General features: G+C 37.9%; 2 protein-coding genes across 2 annotated transcripts; both read right to left on the bottom strand.

Annotated features, from left to right (window-relative positions):
• Positions 1-681: 681 nt before the first annotated feature.
• Positions 682-2,920, bottom strand: mxtx1 (mix-type homeobox gene 1). The gene is made up of 3 exons (XM_052150597.1): positions 2,899-2,920; positions 2,426-2,610; positions 682-1,663 (listed from the first exon to the last, which is right to left on the bottom strand). Exons 1-3 carry the CDS (start codon positions 2,918-2,920, stop codon positions 896-898), a joined length of 975 nt encoding a protein of 324 aa, XP_052006557.1. The 3' UTR covers positions 682-895.
• Positions 2,921-9,118: 6,198 nt separating this feature from the next.
• On the bottom strand, positions 9,119-14,009 carry elovl6l (ELOVL family member 6, elongation of long chain fatty acids like). The gene is made up of 4 exons (XM_052150598.1): positions 13,787-14,009; positions 13,299-13,430; positions 12,180-12,331; positions 9,119-10,916 (listed from the first exon to the last, which is right to left on the bottom strand). The coding sequence occupies exons 1-4, from the start codon at positions 13,879-13,881 to the stop codon at positions 10,489-10,491; spliced, it is 807 nt and encodes a 268-aa protein (XP_052006558.1). The 5' UTR covers positions 13,882-14,009; the 3' UTR covers positions 9,119-10,488.
• Positions 14,010-14,555: the final 546 nt, after the last annotated feature.

Genomic DNA, 14,555 nt, shown 5'->3' with positions numbered 1-14,555 from the left:
AGAATTTCCTTTAGTATAATTTCCTAATTTTGGATGACTTATGCCCATATTTGCGTGATATTCTTTTCTCTGCTCTGATGTAAAATTTGCATTCAAGCTGTTCTTGTCACGGTCTCGCTCACCTGCACCGTGTTTCGTGTCGTCTGCCCCGTGTTTTCTGTTTCACCCGTCACTAGTCACTTTCCATGTCACGCTCCCTTGTTGTCCGCCCCGTGTTTTCTGTTTTACCGTTCACGCTCCCTGTCATGTCTTCCTTGTTGTCCGCCCGTGTTTCACTGTCTCTGTGAAAACTACACTTCCCTTCTTCCCGTCGTTTCCGGCCCTGTCTGCGTGTTATTGTCCGCACCTGTCTGTCATTTAGTCATTAACGTGTCTCTTTATTTAAACCCCGCTGTTTTCCCTTCGCGTTGTCGTGTTATGTTTTTTTTGCTGCTTCTTGGCTACCTTTAACATACTTTCTGATTCACGTCACAAAAATGCAATTATCCAGAAAGCAATATGATGGTTTTGTGAATTGCAGGTTATCTATTCATTAAAATAAAAATATAATAAATGTATGCAGAACAATTGTATAGATCTGACATTTGAGAGAAAATGAGAAAAACATATTTATTAAAATGCAAGTGCAGCAATTAAATGAAGTCAATAAAGATGTTTGTAAATAATATACACAAAGCCGCATGATTATTTATTTTGCACACCAACGAATAAATAGCAAAACTGAAAATAAATACATATCTTTGCCTTAACAACTGAACCATTTGAACTGCCTTTGATGAGTCAGAAAACATTTTAAATCTCATTTTTAGATAAGCCAAACAATACATTATTTAGGCAAGTCAATAAATACATTTAATAAATATTTTCAAATATAATGTACACAGCCAAATTTAGCTCAGCAATAGACACGATTATCCTCAGATGACTGGCTGTTTAGTCCTTCTCCTTGCCACCAGTCTCCTTGCAACTCTCCCAGGATCTCCTGCAGTGACAAGGTTGGCAGTTCAGGCAAAGGGCCATGATGAACGGCCCTTTCCTCTCGACTTTCTATCCTTGGCATTTCTGGGTTTTCCAAACAAAAGGAGCTGGAGGCTGGGGGAGTACCCTCCAAACAGCCTGAGTCTGGGGTAACAGGGGTCAGTGGCTGGAGGCTGTTGGACATGTGATGTTTCTCAGATGGAGAGTAGTAAAAGCCCTGACCGGAGTTCTTATAGCAGCCATAGGCATCGAAATGAAGGGGGGTCCACATGGAGCTCATAGGTGACCCCCTGTCATTTCTTGCAGAACTGTTAGGGGGTATCTGATGCTCTGGGCTTAGAAGACAAGGACTGCCATGAGTATTCATGGGTCTGCCCTGATGATATCCATATGAAGGCGTGCAATAGCCTGAGTCATCGCCAACTGACATGGAAGATGGAGTGTTACACCCATAAATTCCATCCCTCTCCATCTCCTCTTTAATATGAATGGGGTATGCAGGTGGTGGAGTGCATGAGGGCACATTGATCGTACCAGACTCACTGCCCTCCCTGCCAGTAGTGTGTAGCTGTACCAGTGAATTCTGCCTGGCACTGTAGGTTGGCAAAGCGGCATCAGACTGCCACAGTGATTTCTTACCACCCTTGCATTTCAGTGTGCGAGCCCTCCTATTCTGGAACCATACCTATTGTGAGCAGAAACATCAAGACAAAGTGGGGTCAGCTACTTAAGAATACAGTTAAGAGATTAGAGCCAACCATCCAGTGCACACAGATAAGCTTCCCTGTGAAATGTTTCAGGTTAATCATTGTTACATGGCATCCATTATTGTGGAATATAGTCAGAATGGTTATCTATGCTTGGTATGTCCTTTGTTTACAGGCTGAACAGTTTTCTGAACTAAACAGAAGATAATCACAGAGAGACACTTGCATCATCTCAGTGTTGAAGTGATAAAAAGAGATATTGAAACTGGTATCAACAACAGCAAACACATTTTTACATAAGGCCTTTTTAGCATAACACATGACCTGCTTTTGAGTGTATGTGGGAATTTGTACAAAAGAAAGACAAAGCGAGAGAAAGGTTTTTTCCTAATTAATTATTTACTTAATTTTCCTGCTGAAAAGACCAGCTAAAACCAGTATGAATTTCCATGGTGGTCCAGGCTGTTTTTGCTAGTTACTGCTGGTTTGGTGCTGGTCTAGCAAGTGGACCAGCATTGCCACGCTTGCTGTTCACCAACAAAATTAAGCTGGTGACCAGCATGAACTTTCTGGTGAGGCTAGTTCTGGTTCCAAGAAAGGCATGCTGGTGAAACTATTTAAGATGTCCCACACTGAAATCAGCATCCAAAACATATGCTAGTCTTTTCAACATTGCTAGTACATGCAGTGTATGAGTGTACAACTTCAATAACATGCCATAATATGTCATCATCACCCACCTGTATGCGAGACTCAGGCAGTCCTGTAGTTTGGGAGAGACTCTCTCTGAGGCTGATTCCTGGGTAAGGGTCTGTTTCAAAGGTAGCACGCAGGAGCTCTACGTGTTCCTTTGAGAAACTTGTCCTTTTCCTACGACTTGCACTCCTTGATACAGCACTACTACCAGATTTCTTTGCAGATTCATCTAAAGAATAAAATCAAAATCAGTGTCAAGCCAAACATGGAGTATCACTTGTCAAGGCTACCATTTTTCAATTAGTTCAAACTAAAATGCAAAGACGGAATATAGAAACCCTAAAAACATCAATGCATCATAGAATACTTATACAAAAATGTAAAGTAACAGTGCCAATCTTTTCAAGATTATTTTCTTTTTGTTTGAGGTGGAAACAAATCTTTCTTCCTATAGGAAGGTTTTCCTTTTAAATGTGTAAAGCTAAAATGTGAAACCCCCATTCGGTGTTCTGCTTACCAATACTGTTGTCTTTCCACATGTTGAATCCCAGAGACAGAGGTTACAGGATTCTCAAGGCTGAGAGTGAAGTTCTTTCTTGTCTGAGACTCCTTAGGGATTTGATTTCTGACCCCTATTGCAGTGTTTTTATACCTGTGCCCTCTAGTACGTATCCCATGATCCTTCTTTATCCCCCACCTCCTCCATTAGAAGTGCTTATTATGTACAAAATAGGAATGGAATACAAGGCACTCTTTGAAGGCCAGGGTGAGGGAAAAATGATCTATACAGTGTTCATTTACAGCTTACAATCTTTAGATTTACACATGACTTAATATAAATATTGTCTCTTTAAATAGGACTAACATTAAAAGCTATACTTTAAAATTGTTTACAAAAACTGCAACAAAAATCACAAGTGAAGGTTTAGTAAGGCAAGACATCAGCGATTTTAAGGTTTTATATATTAGTCAGATATTGTTTGCTTTATTCTGCATATAGCATTTACAAGATTTTGTGTAATCAATTAATTATTTCCACTCTGATGTTTATTGACTAATGAAAGAATTGTTCACTGTGTTTTATCACCAGGAAAAAGAATTATGGACATTTGCAGCTGCGCAGTTACAATACTCTCAATGTGACAATTCTAAAGCTTCTCTTTAGCTTGTTGAAAAATACTACCTCAAAGTAATATTCTGGGTTCAATACAAGTTAAACTCAATCGACAGCATTTGTGGCATAGTGTTGACTAACAACAAAAAATTATTTTGACTCATACCTACTTTACTTTTTTTTTTAAAGTAAGAAATCAAGCTTACAGTGAGGCACAATGGAAGAGAATGGGGGCCAAACCGTAAACATTAAAATACTCAATATTTAAAAAGCCACAAGATTTTGAACAATATGCGTGCTAACATAATTTTAGTGTGATACAATCGCTTACTAACCTTTTCTGTGTAAAGTAAAAGCCAATTTTACAACTTTGTTGCTATGACGACAATGTCAACAAACCATAAAACTCAAAAATGACTATAAAAACGACGATTTAAACAAATTTACAGCTCAAATAATACATGAGTTTAAACAGAAGAATTAATGCAAGTGCTTTTATAAAATTATAGGCTTCACATTTCTGCCTTAAAATCCTCAAAGTTGGCCGCATTCACTTCCATTGTAAGTGCATCACTTAGTGGAAATAATTTTTTGTAGTAATCAGCAGTATTCCACAAATTTGTATTGAACCCTGAATATTTATTTAAACACATAATAATCGCAGATTATTGTTTTGAGAGTTTTTCAATGGCTAAACTTTAACACAGGATGTATGTAAATACAAAGGCTTGTTTTGGCACATTAATCAAACACTTTATTTACTGCATATAAATGGTGTTTTTTCCTTTCATTTCTCTCCATTCAAGCATTGTAATCAATAAAACAATGGACTCAAGAAAATATTAACTAACAAAGATATTAGCAACAGGCTTAACGTGGGTTTAAGCAAAGGTCCATGAAAATATATCACTTTGTGTCATTTGAACACTTTTCAAATGGAACATTAACCATGTTGGAAGCAAAATATAACAAGGAGAGTGAACTGTGGAATGATTAATAGGACCGTTTACATGTAAGTATTGTCACTCCCTCTCTCTACTCCAGAGGGGGATAGCACAGTCATTTCATAGTCAAGGTGCCTACCAAGCTTGTCAATGCAAAGCTGGTGAATTAGCCCAGACTAAAGTAAACTGAATCTAACAGTCACAGAAGGAACTTTAAAACCAGTAAAACATGGGGTGCATGACCAGTTCAAGTAAATGCTGAATGGAATGATAAATACCCTATTTATTCAAACAAGCTAAAGTCAATTATAACATCTGGTTAGCAATCAGCATTTAGGCAATATATTTGACAGTTTTTAAGTCAAAGTTCTTTAAAGATTTTGATAAAGTGACTTCAAATAATTTTTCAATGAAACTTCCATGAAAAAAGACAAAGTGGTTTGTATTTGTTTGGCAAGTCTGTATTTCATCTATAAGATTGTTTTCATCCTTTATCAGAAAATCTCTAACAAAGTAAAGCATTACATCCACCCCTCTTAATCAAACACACCCATCTTGGCTGATACTACATTGTGCTGTAGTTTAAATCCCATCAAGCTCTTATGTTGATTTAAGATAAATGTGCAACTTTGACAGTTTTCATTTAGTTGTTTTGTGTACAATTACCTTGCAACAGAACTTTTAAATATATACTGTACTGTGGCAAGAAAAAAAAAATGCAAATCCTTTGGAATTACCTGCATTTCTGCATTAATTATTCATTAAATGTGGACTGATCTTCACAAAAGTCCTAATGATAGACAAACACAATTTGCTTAAAGTAATTAATAATTTTCGTTTTCATGTTTAATTACTCAGTCAATGCTGGAAAAAGTATGTGAACCCTTGTATTGATAACTGGTCGAACCTCCAGAGGTTTCCTGTAGCTGATGATCAGCCCTCTTCCTGTCATGCAGCAACAATCTCAATTGAGTTAGTCTGGTCTCTGACTTGGCCATTCCAAAACACACATTTTTATTCCTCTTTAGCCATTCTGTTGTTGATTTGCTTGTGTGTTTTTGGTCATTGTCTTGTTGAATCACTCAACTGGGACCACTACCTCGATATCCAGGCCATTATGTAGCAAAGCAGTCCCAAACCATGATGCATCCTCCACTATGCTTCACAGTTGGGATGAGGTTTTAGTGTTGATGTGTGGTGCCTTTTTGCTCCAAATATATTGTGATTTGTTTCTGCCAAAAATACAAAATGTGTTCAATCTGTTCACTGAACATTGTTCCAGAAGATTTGTGGAGCAACAAGGGTCTTTCGCAAACTTGAGACATGCAAAAAAATATTTTGGATAGAAGTGGTTTCCTCTGTGGTGTGCTCCCATGAACACCATTGTTTTTCAGTGATTTTCATAGTTGACACATGAACAGAGACATTAGCGAGTTCAAGATATTTAACCAGAATATGTGTTACCTTTGGGTTCTTTTTCACATCCTTCAGCATCACATGTTGTGCTCTTGGGGTGAACTATGCAGGATGCTCCCTCCTAGGTAAACTAGCAACAGTTCTGAATTTCCTCCATTTTTAGACAATTTGTCGTACAGTGGATTGGCCTTAAGACATTTTCTGTAGCCTTTTCCAGCTTCACGTATCTCTACAATTCTTCTAAGGTTCTGTGGCATTTCGTTTGATCAGGGTATGATTCACAGACTTCTTGAGAAGTTCTGACTCTTTCAGTACCCACAGCTACACTCTCAGCGCACTGACTGACACCTGCCTCCAATTATCTATTTAAGAAGTTAGAAGCCCAGAGGTTCACATCCTTTTTAAACCAAAACTATAAATGTTTAAATTGTACAGTTGAAGTCAGAAGTTTACATGCACTTAGGGTGAAGACATTAAAACTCATTTTTTTAAATCAATACACCTATTTCATATTAGCAAACTATAGTTTTGGCAAGTCGTTTAGGACATCTACATTGTGAATGACAGGAGTAATTTTTCCAACAATTGTTTACAAACATATTGTTTAACTTTTAATTGACTATATCACAATTCCAGTGGGTCAAAAGTTTACATACACTAAGTTAACTGTGCCTTTAAGCATCTTGGAAAATTATGTCAAGCCTTTAGACAATTAGCTTCTGATAGGAGGTGTACTGAACTGGAGGTGTAACTGTGGATGCATTTTATGACCTTCAAACTCTATGCCTCTTTCCTTGACATCATGGGAAAATCAGCAAAGACCTTTAAACAATATTGTGGACCTCCACAAGTCTGGTTCATCCTTGGGAGCAATTTTCAAACACCTGAAGATACCATATTCATCTGTACAAACATTGGTATGCAAGTAAACACCATGGGACCACGCAGCCATTATACAGCTCATGAAGGAGACGCATTCGGTCTCCAAGAGATGAAGGTAGTTTGGTACGAAAAGTGCAAATCAACCCCAGAACAACAGCAAAGGACCTTGTGAAGATGCTGGAGGAAACACGTTGACAAGAATCTATAGCCACAGTATAACGAATCCTATATCGACATGACCTGAAAGGCTGTTCAGCAAGGAAGAAGCCACTGTTCCAAAACTGCCAGACTACAGTTTGCAAGTGCACATGGGTACAAAGATCTTGGAGAAATTTCCTCTGGTCTGATTAAATAAAACAATTTTACTTTTTGACCATAGTGACCCATCATTATGTTTGGAGGAAAAAGGATGAGGCTTGCAAGCTGAAGAACACCATCCCAACCGTTAAGCATGGGTGTGATAGCAACATTTTGTGGGGGTGCTTTGCAGTAGGAGGGACTGGTGCACTGCACAAAAAAGGCATGAGGAAGGAAAATTGTGTGGATATATTGAAGCAACATCTCAAGACATCAGGCTTGAAGTTAAAGCTTGGTCGCAAATGGGTCTACCAAAGGCACAATTACCCAAAGCATACCTCCAAAGTTGTGGCAAAATGGCTTGAGAACAACAAAGTCAAGGTATTGGAGAGGCCATCACAAAGCCCTGACCTCAATCAGATAAGAAAAAAAAAGAATTTGTGGGCAGAACTTAAAAGCAATTGCAAGCAATGAGTCCTTCAAATCTGACTCATTTACACCAGTTCTGTCTGGAGGAATGGGCCAAAATTCCAGCAACTTATTGCGAGAAGCTTGAGGAAGGCTATCCAAAATGTTTGACCCAAGTTAAAGAATTTAAAGGCAATGCTACCAAATACTAACAAATTGTTTGTAAACTTTTGAACCACTGGGAATGTGATGAAAGAAATAAAAGTTGAAATAATTCTCTACTATTGTTCTGACATTTCACATCCTTAAAATAAAGTAGTGATCATAACTGACACAAGACAGGGAATGTTTTCTATGATTAAATGTCAGGAATTGTGAAAAAATACAGTTTAAATGTATTTGGCTAAAAGGTGTATTTAAACTTCTGATTTCAACTGTATATTCAATATTGAACAAATACACATTCAAACAAATATGGTGATGCATGTCCGTACATGTAGCAGATTCTATTGTAAGTCGGTATTCAACATTATAGCAGATGATTTGATGGCTCAGTTCCTCATTTTACCCTCCAAGGAGCTAAATAGCCAAAGAATGCCTTTGTTTAGCTATGAATAGAGTCTGTTGAGTCTCTCCATAATTAAAGTTTACTTATGATAAAAATAATAGCTGTAGTGAATATTTGGCCTACTTTGAAGTAGCCCTCTCCTCCTAAATACTGCCATCCAAGTAAATATGCTGGGGGATGGAAATGCATACAGCACAACCCTCAGCATTGTTTAGAGAGCAGAATGTTTGTTGGTTCACTTCTAGGATGGTGGTAGAGACATGGCTAAAGACCTGAACTACAACAACATTTTTCAATTTCAAGTAGAAACGAACCAGCCACTGAATTTACTTTCACTGTATCACAGATGATACAGCCACATAAGTTGCATAACCCCAGGTTGCAGCAGGGGCACTTCTGATGGAAAGTGTCACAAAGATCACAGGTGTTCAAGAGATTCCTACGTATCCTTCCAAAGCCATATCCATCAACAGCGGGTATACTGTAACTGGGAAGTGAATGACCCAGAATTAAAATGGCAAACATTCCTTGGATGAACAGAGGTGAGCCAAGATATGGTTACAGCTTAATATAATTAAACTGTTGACTAAACTCTTAGCCATGCTTATATGTTTTCTCTTTCCCATGTCCAATTTTAACCCATTAAACAACCCAGAGTATAAATTATATCAACCAGGATCTACTCTTGTCAGAGCTGGAAAATAGATTCCTGTTGGTCACAAACTAAGTGTGTGTGTGTGTGTGTGTGTGTGTGTGTATATAATGTCCACTCAATTAAGAGCCCTTTAGCTGATATGGTCAATAAAAAGCGCAACACAACTTGCCACAAAGCTGCTGTATATGTTCACTGTATACACAAGGAAAAAGTGTGATCCAAAAAAAAAAGTGTGCATCCCCCTTGAAGCACACTTTACATTGATTTGAAAAAGAAACCACTTTTTATGTGTCATTGCAAGCCAATCAGATGTCTTTAGAATCACCCTAGTGCTCCCACCTTTCCGCTGATACGCTCCCTAGTGACCATACCTTTCAGCTGATACTTAGTCAATAAAAACACAACTTGCTACACATAGAAAAAAAAAAACTTTATTTTTACACTAATAAATAAAACATCATGATTAATCATGGGATACACTTCACAGCCCTTTATATTAGCCAATAACCTGCACACAGGATCAGCTAGGACAAAACTAAATTTTACACATTTGGCCTCCTTTAAAAAGAAACATAAGCCATAAAGTCCAAGGTTGGTGGTGAAGACTTCTGGCACACATTCAATTTGGCTGTTTCTAACACAATGTAAAAAAAAAAATTGTTCTATGGCTGCCATATTAAATGACAAAATGAGTCATAAAATATATCTTTAAAATATCAAAATGCCCTTGAAACAAACAAACAAAAACTCAGACTTGAAATAAATGGTGATTCTACAGACGGGAGATGAGAAGTTGTAGCAGCAACATTTCAGATATTGTGTATGAATGATCAGAAGTCTATTACAGAATAAAATATATAGAAAAATATCCATTTAAGTGGGAACCTTTACTTGTAATCCTTAACTTAAAAATACTAATTCTGGTTAAAGAAAATATTTAAAACGCCTCAACCAAATGTGATAATGTAAATAGATATAGCTGTACATTTAACTAATGATGCAAGAAACAACCAACATTATATGGATGGCTAAAGGATAACTTCCCTGTCAAGCATAAATTGTGATGTCGTCATAACAGGTCGTAAAGCCAGTAAATCTCAGAACTAAGGAACAATTTCATACCGACTCTGCCCATGCGTCACTCCAGGGCAAGTGAGATTCAGATTCAATAAAACCACAAACAGGAATTACTGCAAATTAGAGCTGCAGTGATAGAAGAATGAACAGAATGAGGGGGGACAAGGGCGTCATCATTCTGGAACATCTAGAAAATTCCAGTTTAGACACTGTCCACCAATTTAAATTTATAGGAACCAGTCCAACCAGTCAGAACAGATAATTCAAGTTTCTGTGACATCATGAGGTTGAAACACAGTAGTACACAAGCACTGCACCTACATGCCCCACATTAACAGAAGCACATCTGCAGAATGGTGACTTTGATTTTACATTGTGTGGCCCAATAAAAGGTGCACAACTGCACAGACAAACAAACAAACATACATACATTACAGGAATACACCATATATCTGAGAGGAGTTCAGGGCATGTCAGTCTGCTATAAGAGTAAACATACATGGACTTCTAAAGATTAGACATCTTGGCCTGTTAGACTGACTGAAGGATTAAAATAGCCCTCCAAAAATTGTCAAATCATTTTCCTTCTCAGAACCACAAAATCAATGGTTGCACTTGACCTTTCAAACAATACAAGACTAAAAAAAAGGTCCTGAAACATCATAATATAGCCAGACTCTAATAGCAATTATGTAAAACACTGACAAAGGTAAATAACACAACATTATAATCCTCTAGTCTGTATCTCAGTCAGTTTTGATGCCCGTGGGCTTTAAACCCTTCACATAAGACTGATAAAAGAAAGAAGAGAAGAGCAGCAGATAGCTAAGATACATCAGTGAAGCCCACACTATGTTATTGACATAAGAAGGGCAATCCCCATCCTGCATCCACCGGTACACCAGTGCACTTACTGCCAGCCCCATGGCCATCTGGGCTATCTGGGAGGAAGTGATAATGATGGCACAGGGTTTCGGCACACGGAGTCCTGCGGCTCGAGCAGCGTAGTAGCTGTACATGAGTGCATGCACGGTGTAATTCATGGTCATGAACCATCCGCCACCAGCGACTTGGTCTTTGTAGGAATACCAGGAGTACACCAGTACAGTGATGTGATGATACCAGTGCAAGAAGATGAGTCGCTGTTTACGCAGGACAATGAATATGGTGTCCCCTGACAAGGTAAATAGAGGAGTAAAAATACTATTAGAATTCAAAGAATGGCATTGAGGGACATTTTCTAGTATACATTACAAATAAAAAGAAAGTGGGAACTTGTTACAATAAGGTTCCATTCGTTAATATTAGTTAATGCATTAGGCATGAATGAACACTATACACCACACAGTCACAGCATTAAAACAACCTGCCTAAAATTGTGTAGGTCTCCCTCGCGCCATCCAGCATCTTGGAATAGCATTCGGAGATGCTATTCTTCTCACCACAATTGTACAGAGCGGTTATCGGAGTTACTGTAGACTTTGCCAGTTCGAACCAGTCTGGCCGTTCTCGGTTGACCTCTCTCATCAACAAGGCATTTTCATCCACAGAACTGCAGCTCACTGGTTTTTTTATTTAAAAAAATTGTGTGGCACCATTAAGAGTAAATTCTAGAGACTTGTGTGTGAAAATCCCAGGAGAGCAGCAGTTAAATAAATACTCAAACCAGCCCATCTGGCACCAACAATCATCCACGCAATTTTCTAATCTGCCAATCGTGTGGCAGCAGTGCATAAAATCATACAGATACAGCCATCAACCATCAGAATGGGGAAAAATGTGATCTCAGTGATTTGGACCGTGGGATGATTGTTGGTGCCAGATGGGATGGTTTGAGTATTTCCATAACTGCTGATCTCCTAGGATTTTCACACACAAGTCTCTAGAATTGAGGCACGAGGGGGACCTACACAATATTAGGCAGGTGGTTTTAAATGTTGTGGCTGATCAGAGTATATTTTTACAGAATTTATTCATATTTGTTAAATGGTAAGGTTATAAAAATACAATTGTTAATTGCTAGTTAATGTTAGTTCATAGCGCATAAACTAATGTTAACATATGTTGAAATTAAGATTAATAAATGCTGTAAAATAATTGTTCATTGTTAGCTCATGTTAACTAATGGAACCTTAAAGTGTTAAAGTTTGCTAAATTAAGTCAATTAAAGTAATAGTTCACCCAAAAAAGGAAAATGCTGTTATTTACTTGTCCTTATGTTGTTCCAAACCTTCAAGACTTTATCATGCAGAAAAGCATAAAAAGTTGAAAAGACCAGCTGTGATATACATTAAAACATTGTCTTTTGAGTTTCACATAAAAAAGGAACTCATACAGGTTTGGAATGACATTAGAATGAAAAGAAAAAAAAAAAAGTGCACCTTTTTGGATGAACTATTAATTATTTAAGAATAACTCATTCCAATTCAAGGCTCACCTAGCTCTGGGGCTTTGCTCAGCACAAAGGCACAAGCCCAGAACTTGCTAACTGGTCCATTGTAGAAGCTCTGATCACAAACAGACTGTTTAAAACCACTGGTGCTGAGAACGTGTAACATGTAGCACCCAGTTCTCACAGCTCCAACAATACTGAAATAAAACAAGAATATGCATAAAAGCAACCCTCCCATTACAAACGTATCACAGTATCTCCACTGCATCCATCATGACTGTGTCAGTACACCCTGGTATCCATGATAAACAAATCAGCCCTCTAGTGAACTCTGGAAAAAGAGAGCTGGTTTTGTTTTGGGTATGTCAAACAGAAACACTGAGATGGTAGCTAGCAGGCCTGACCTCAATTTCTGTTAAACTAAAATCAATACTAACAATAACTTGTGATCAAGGTCCAGTTGCTGTGGGAGCTTGAAAGGGCATGTAACTAGAAGTCAGCCCCCTTGGAGGACTATTAATGATGAAACAAAACCCAAGCTAAAACAATGGCAGCTGATGATTTAAAAAAAAAAAAAAAAAAAAGGAGCTGACTACAGTTTCAAATATGCTGCACAAGGAAATTCAACTCACTCTGCAAACATGTCACTGGCATGCATTCTCGTGAATGATCATGTTTCATAGCATTTGAACATGTTAACAACAGATATTGTTTCTCCTGAGTAAAACTGGTTGACATGGAATGCAATACTCAACAATGTGAAACTAGAAGTGTGACTGAAAGGAAGACCTAGAGTCTCCAGTCATGGCTCTGCATAAAAAGCACACACACACAAAAAAAAAAGATATAAATAAAATAAAAAAAAGTGCAGAACATTGTATTTTTCAAATAACTTCATGGATGGGCATTTTTATAGGGACAGATTTTGAAAGAAAATATAAGGCCATGAACTTCCCACACCTTTTGACCAATGACCTTTCCATTCATTCTGGATAAAGAATTAAATGATTCTCATTTAGAAAGTCACATTTGACTAAACAAGATGAGTCTGAGAGCAAAGCAATAACTAGAAAATCTTATATTTACCATGTTATGTATTATATGCATTACAATGTCTGAAAAATATCTGTATTCACCAAGAAAGCTAAAAGGGGTTTTACTCACCTAAAGATGGCTAAACTGAGAGACCACAGCACCAATAGTCTCCGCAGATTAAGTCTCTGTCTCTCCTTCATAAAGTGCTGCCCCCCAAACACAAGCACTACATACACACCACCAAATAAAAATGACTTTTTCCTATAAAAAGACAAAGTGGCATTAGAAAAAGTAATTATTACTAGATTGTGTATACATCAAAACACAAATGTGAACTCAAATCAAGTCATTTCCTCCACACCAAACAATCCCCCCCACCAGGCCAAGTTAACAAATGGAATCAGTAAAGATCATGCTTGAGACAAGAAATGGATTTATGACATTCAGAGGTTAATAAAAATACTTAATTATCCATGAGCACACTGTTGAGCACTGTTAGTAGACCAATTCAATAAACTAGTTCGAGGTTACTTTTGAAATTCCACTAAAAGTGCCCGAAGTTGAAGAAACGCCCAATTACGTATTGAAGTGAAATAGCAAACAACAATTTTTCTTACCAGTTGTCTTGCATCCATTCAATGGCAATCCTCTCATCAAAGTGCCGCTCGAAATCATACTCGGCCAGTGGAAGGTGAAATTCAGTTCCTTTCATTTTGAGTGGTGTGAACACCTTACTTTCTTTGAAGACCTAGCTGAGATAAAAACGTAAAGACAATTTGGTAATCTAGTTCTGTCGACTCTGGTTTCTGTCCAAAAAGCAGGAGAGCCTCAAACACATACCTGTGCACACACCTGTCTCGTTTAAATACAGGGTGGAGTTTATGATGCGGCTGGGTAACGCCTGGCTCTTATGCTGCGTTCCATTCAAGTCGGATGTGGGAGATTCCTACTTGATATCTCCGATCTCAAACCATTTATGCAATCCACTGCCAGATGCTCGGAATTTGACCTTTAAGGAAACAAAACTGCAACGCTCCCTATAGAGATGTCTCCTAGCAACCCAATTCATAAAAATATAGCAAAGCTAGTATTTGTGCTACAGGTGTATTTTTATCAAAAGCTGTCTCGTTTCGTAGGCTGCGTGCTAGGTAGGATGCGTCCTTTGAAGGATGCAGTATACCGAGCGTCCTCGTTTAAATGAGATGGCCTTCGCAGGACGAACGGAAACGGAACATAACATGGTTGCTATGACAGCACGCCACTCTTTAACAAGCGCGAGCGCTTTAGGTGAGAAGGGAACAAATTCAATTTAGAAGGGGATGTGTGAGGTACATTTTAGGAGAGTTATAATGATGTAAAGAGAAAAGAAAATAGATTGTACAGATG

Source organism: Xyrauchen texanus, chromosome 20, assembly GCF_025860055.1.
Source record: "Xyrauchen texanus isolate HMW12.3.18 chromosome 20, RBS_HiC_50CHRs, whole genome shotgun sequence".
Lineage (NCBI taxonomy): Eukaryota > Metazoa > Chordata > Actinopteri > Cypriniformes > Catostomidae > Xyrauchen > Xyrauchen texanus.
The sequence above is the reverse complement of the archived record's forward strand: the minus strand, read 5'-3'. Positions and strand labels throughout refer to the sequence as shown.

Excerpts from the sequence above, each read along its gene's own strand:
- mxtx1 (XM_052150597.1), bottom strand. The coding sequence starts at position 2,920 with ATGTGGAAAGACAACAGTATTG. Across the intron at positions 2,611-2,898 it reads GTGGAAAGACAACAGTATTG|ATGAATCTGCAAAGAAATCT; the intron begins GTAAGCAGAACA and ends TTTATTCTTTAG. Across the intron at positions 1,664-2,425 it reads TGCCTGAGTCTCGCATACAG|GTATGGTTCCAGAATAGGAG; the intron begins GTGGGTGATGAT and ends TGCTCACAATAG.
- elovl6l (XM_052150598.1), bottom strand. The coding sequence starts at position 13,881 with ATGAAAGGAACTGAATTTCACCTTCCACTGGCCGAGTATGATTTCGAG. Across the intron at positions 12,332-13,298 it reads CTCAGTTTAGCCATCTTTAG|TATTGTTGGAGCTGTGAGAA; the intron begins GTGAGTAAAACC and ends GTTTTATTTCAG. Across the intron at positions 10,917-12,179 it reads GAGCAAAGCCCCAGAGCTAG|GGGACACCATATTCATTGTC; the intron begins GTGAGCCTTGAA and ends TTACCTTGTCAG.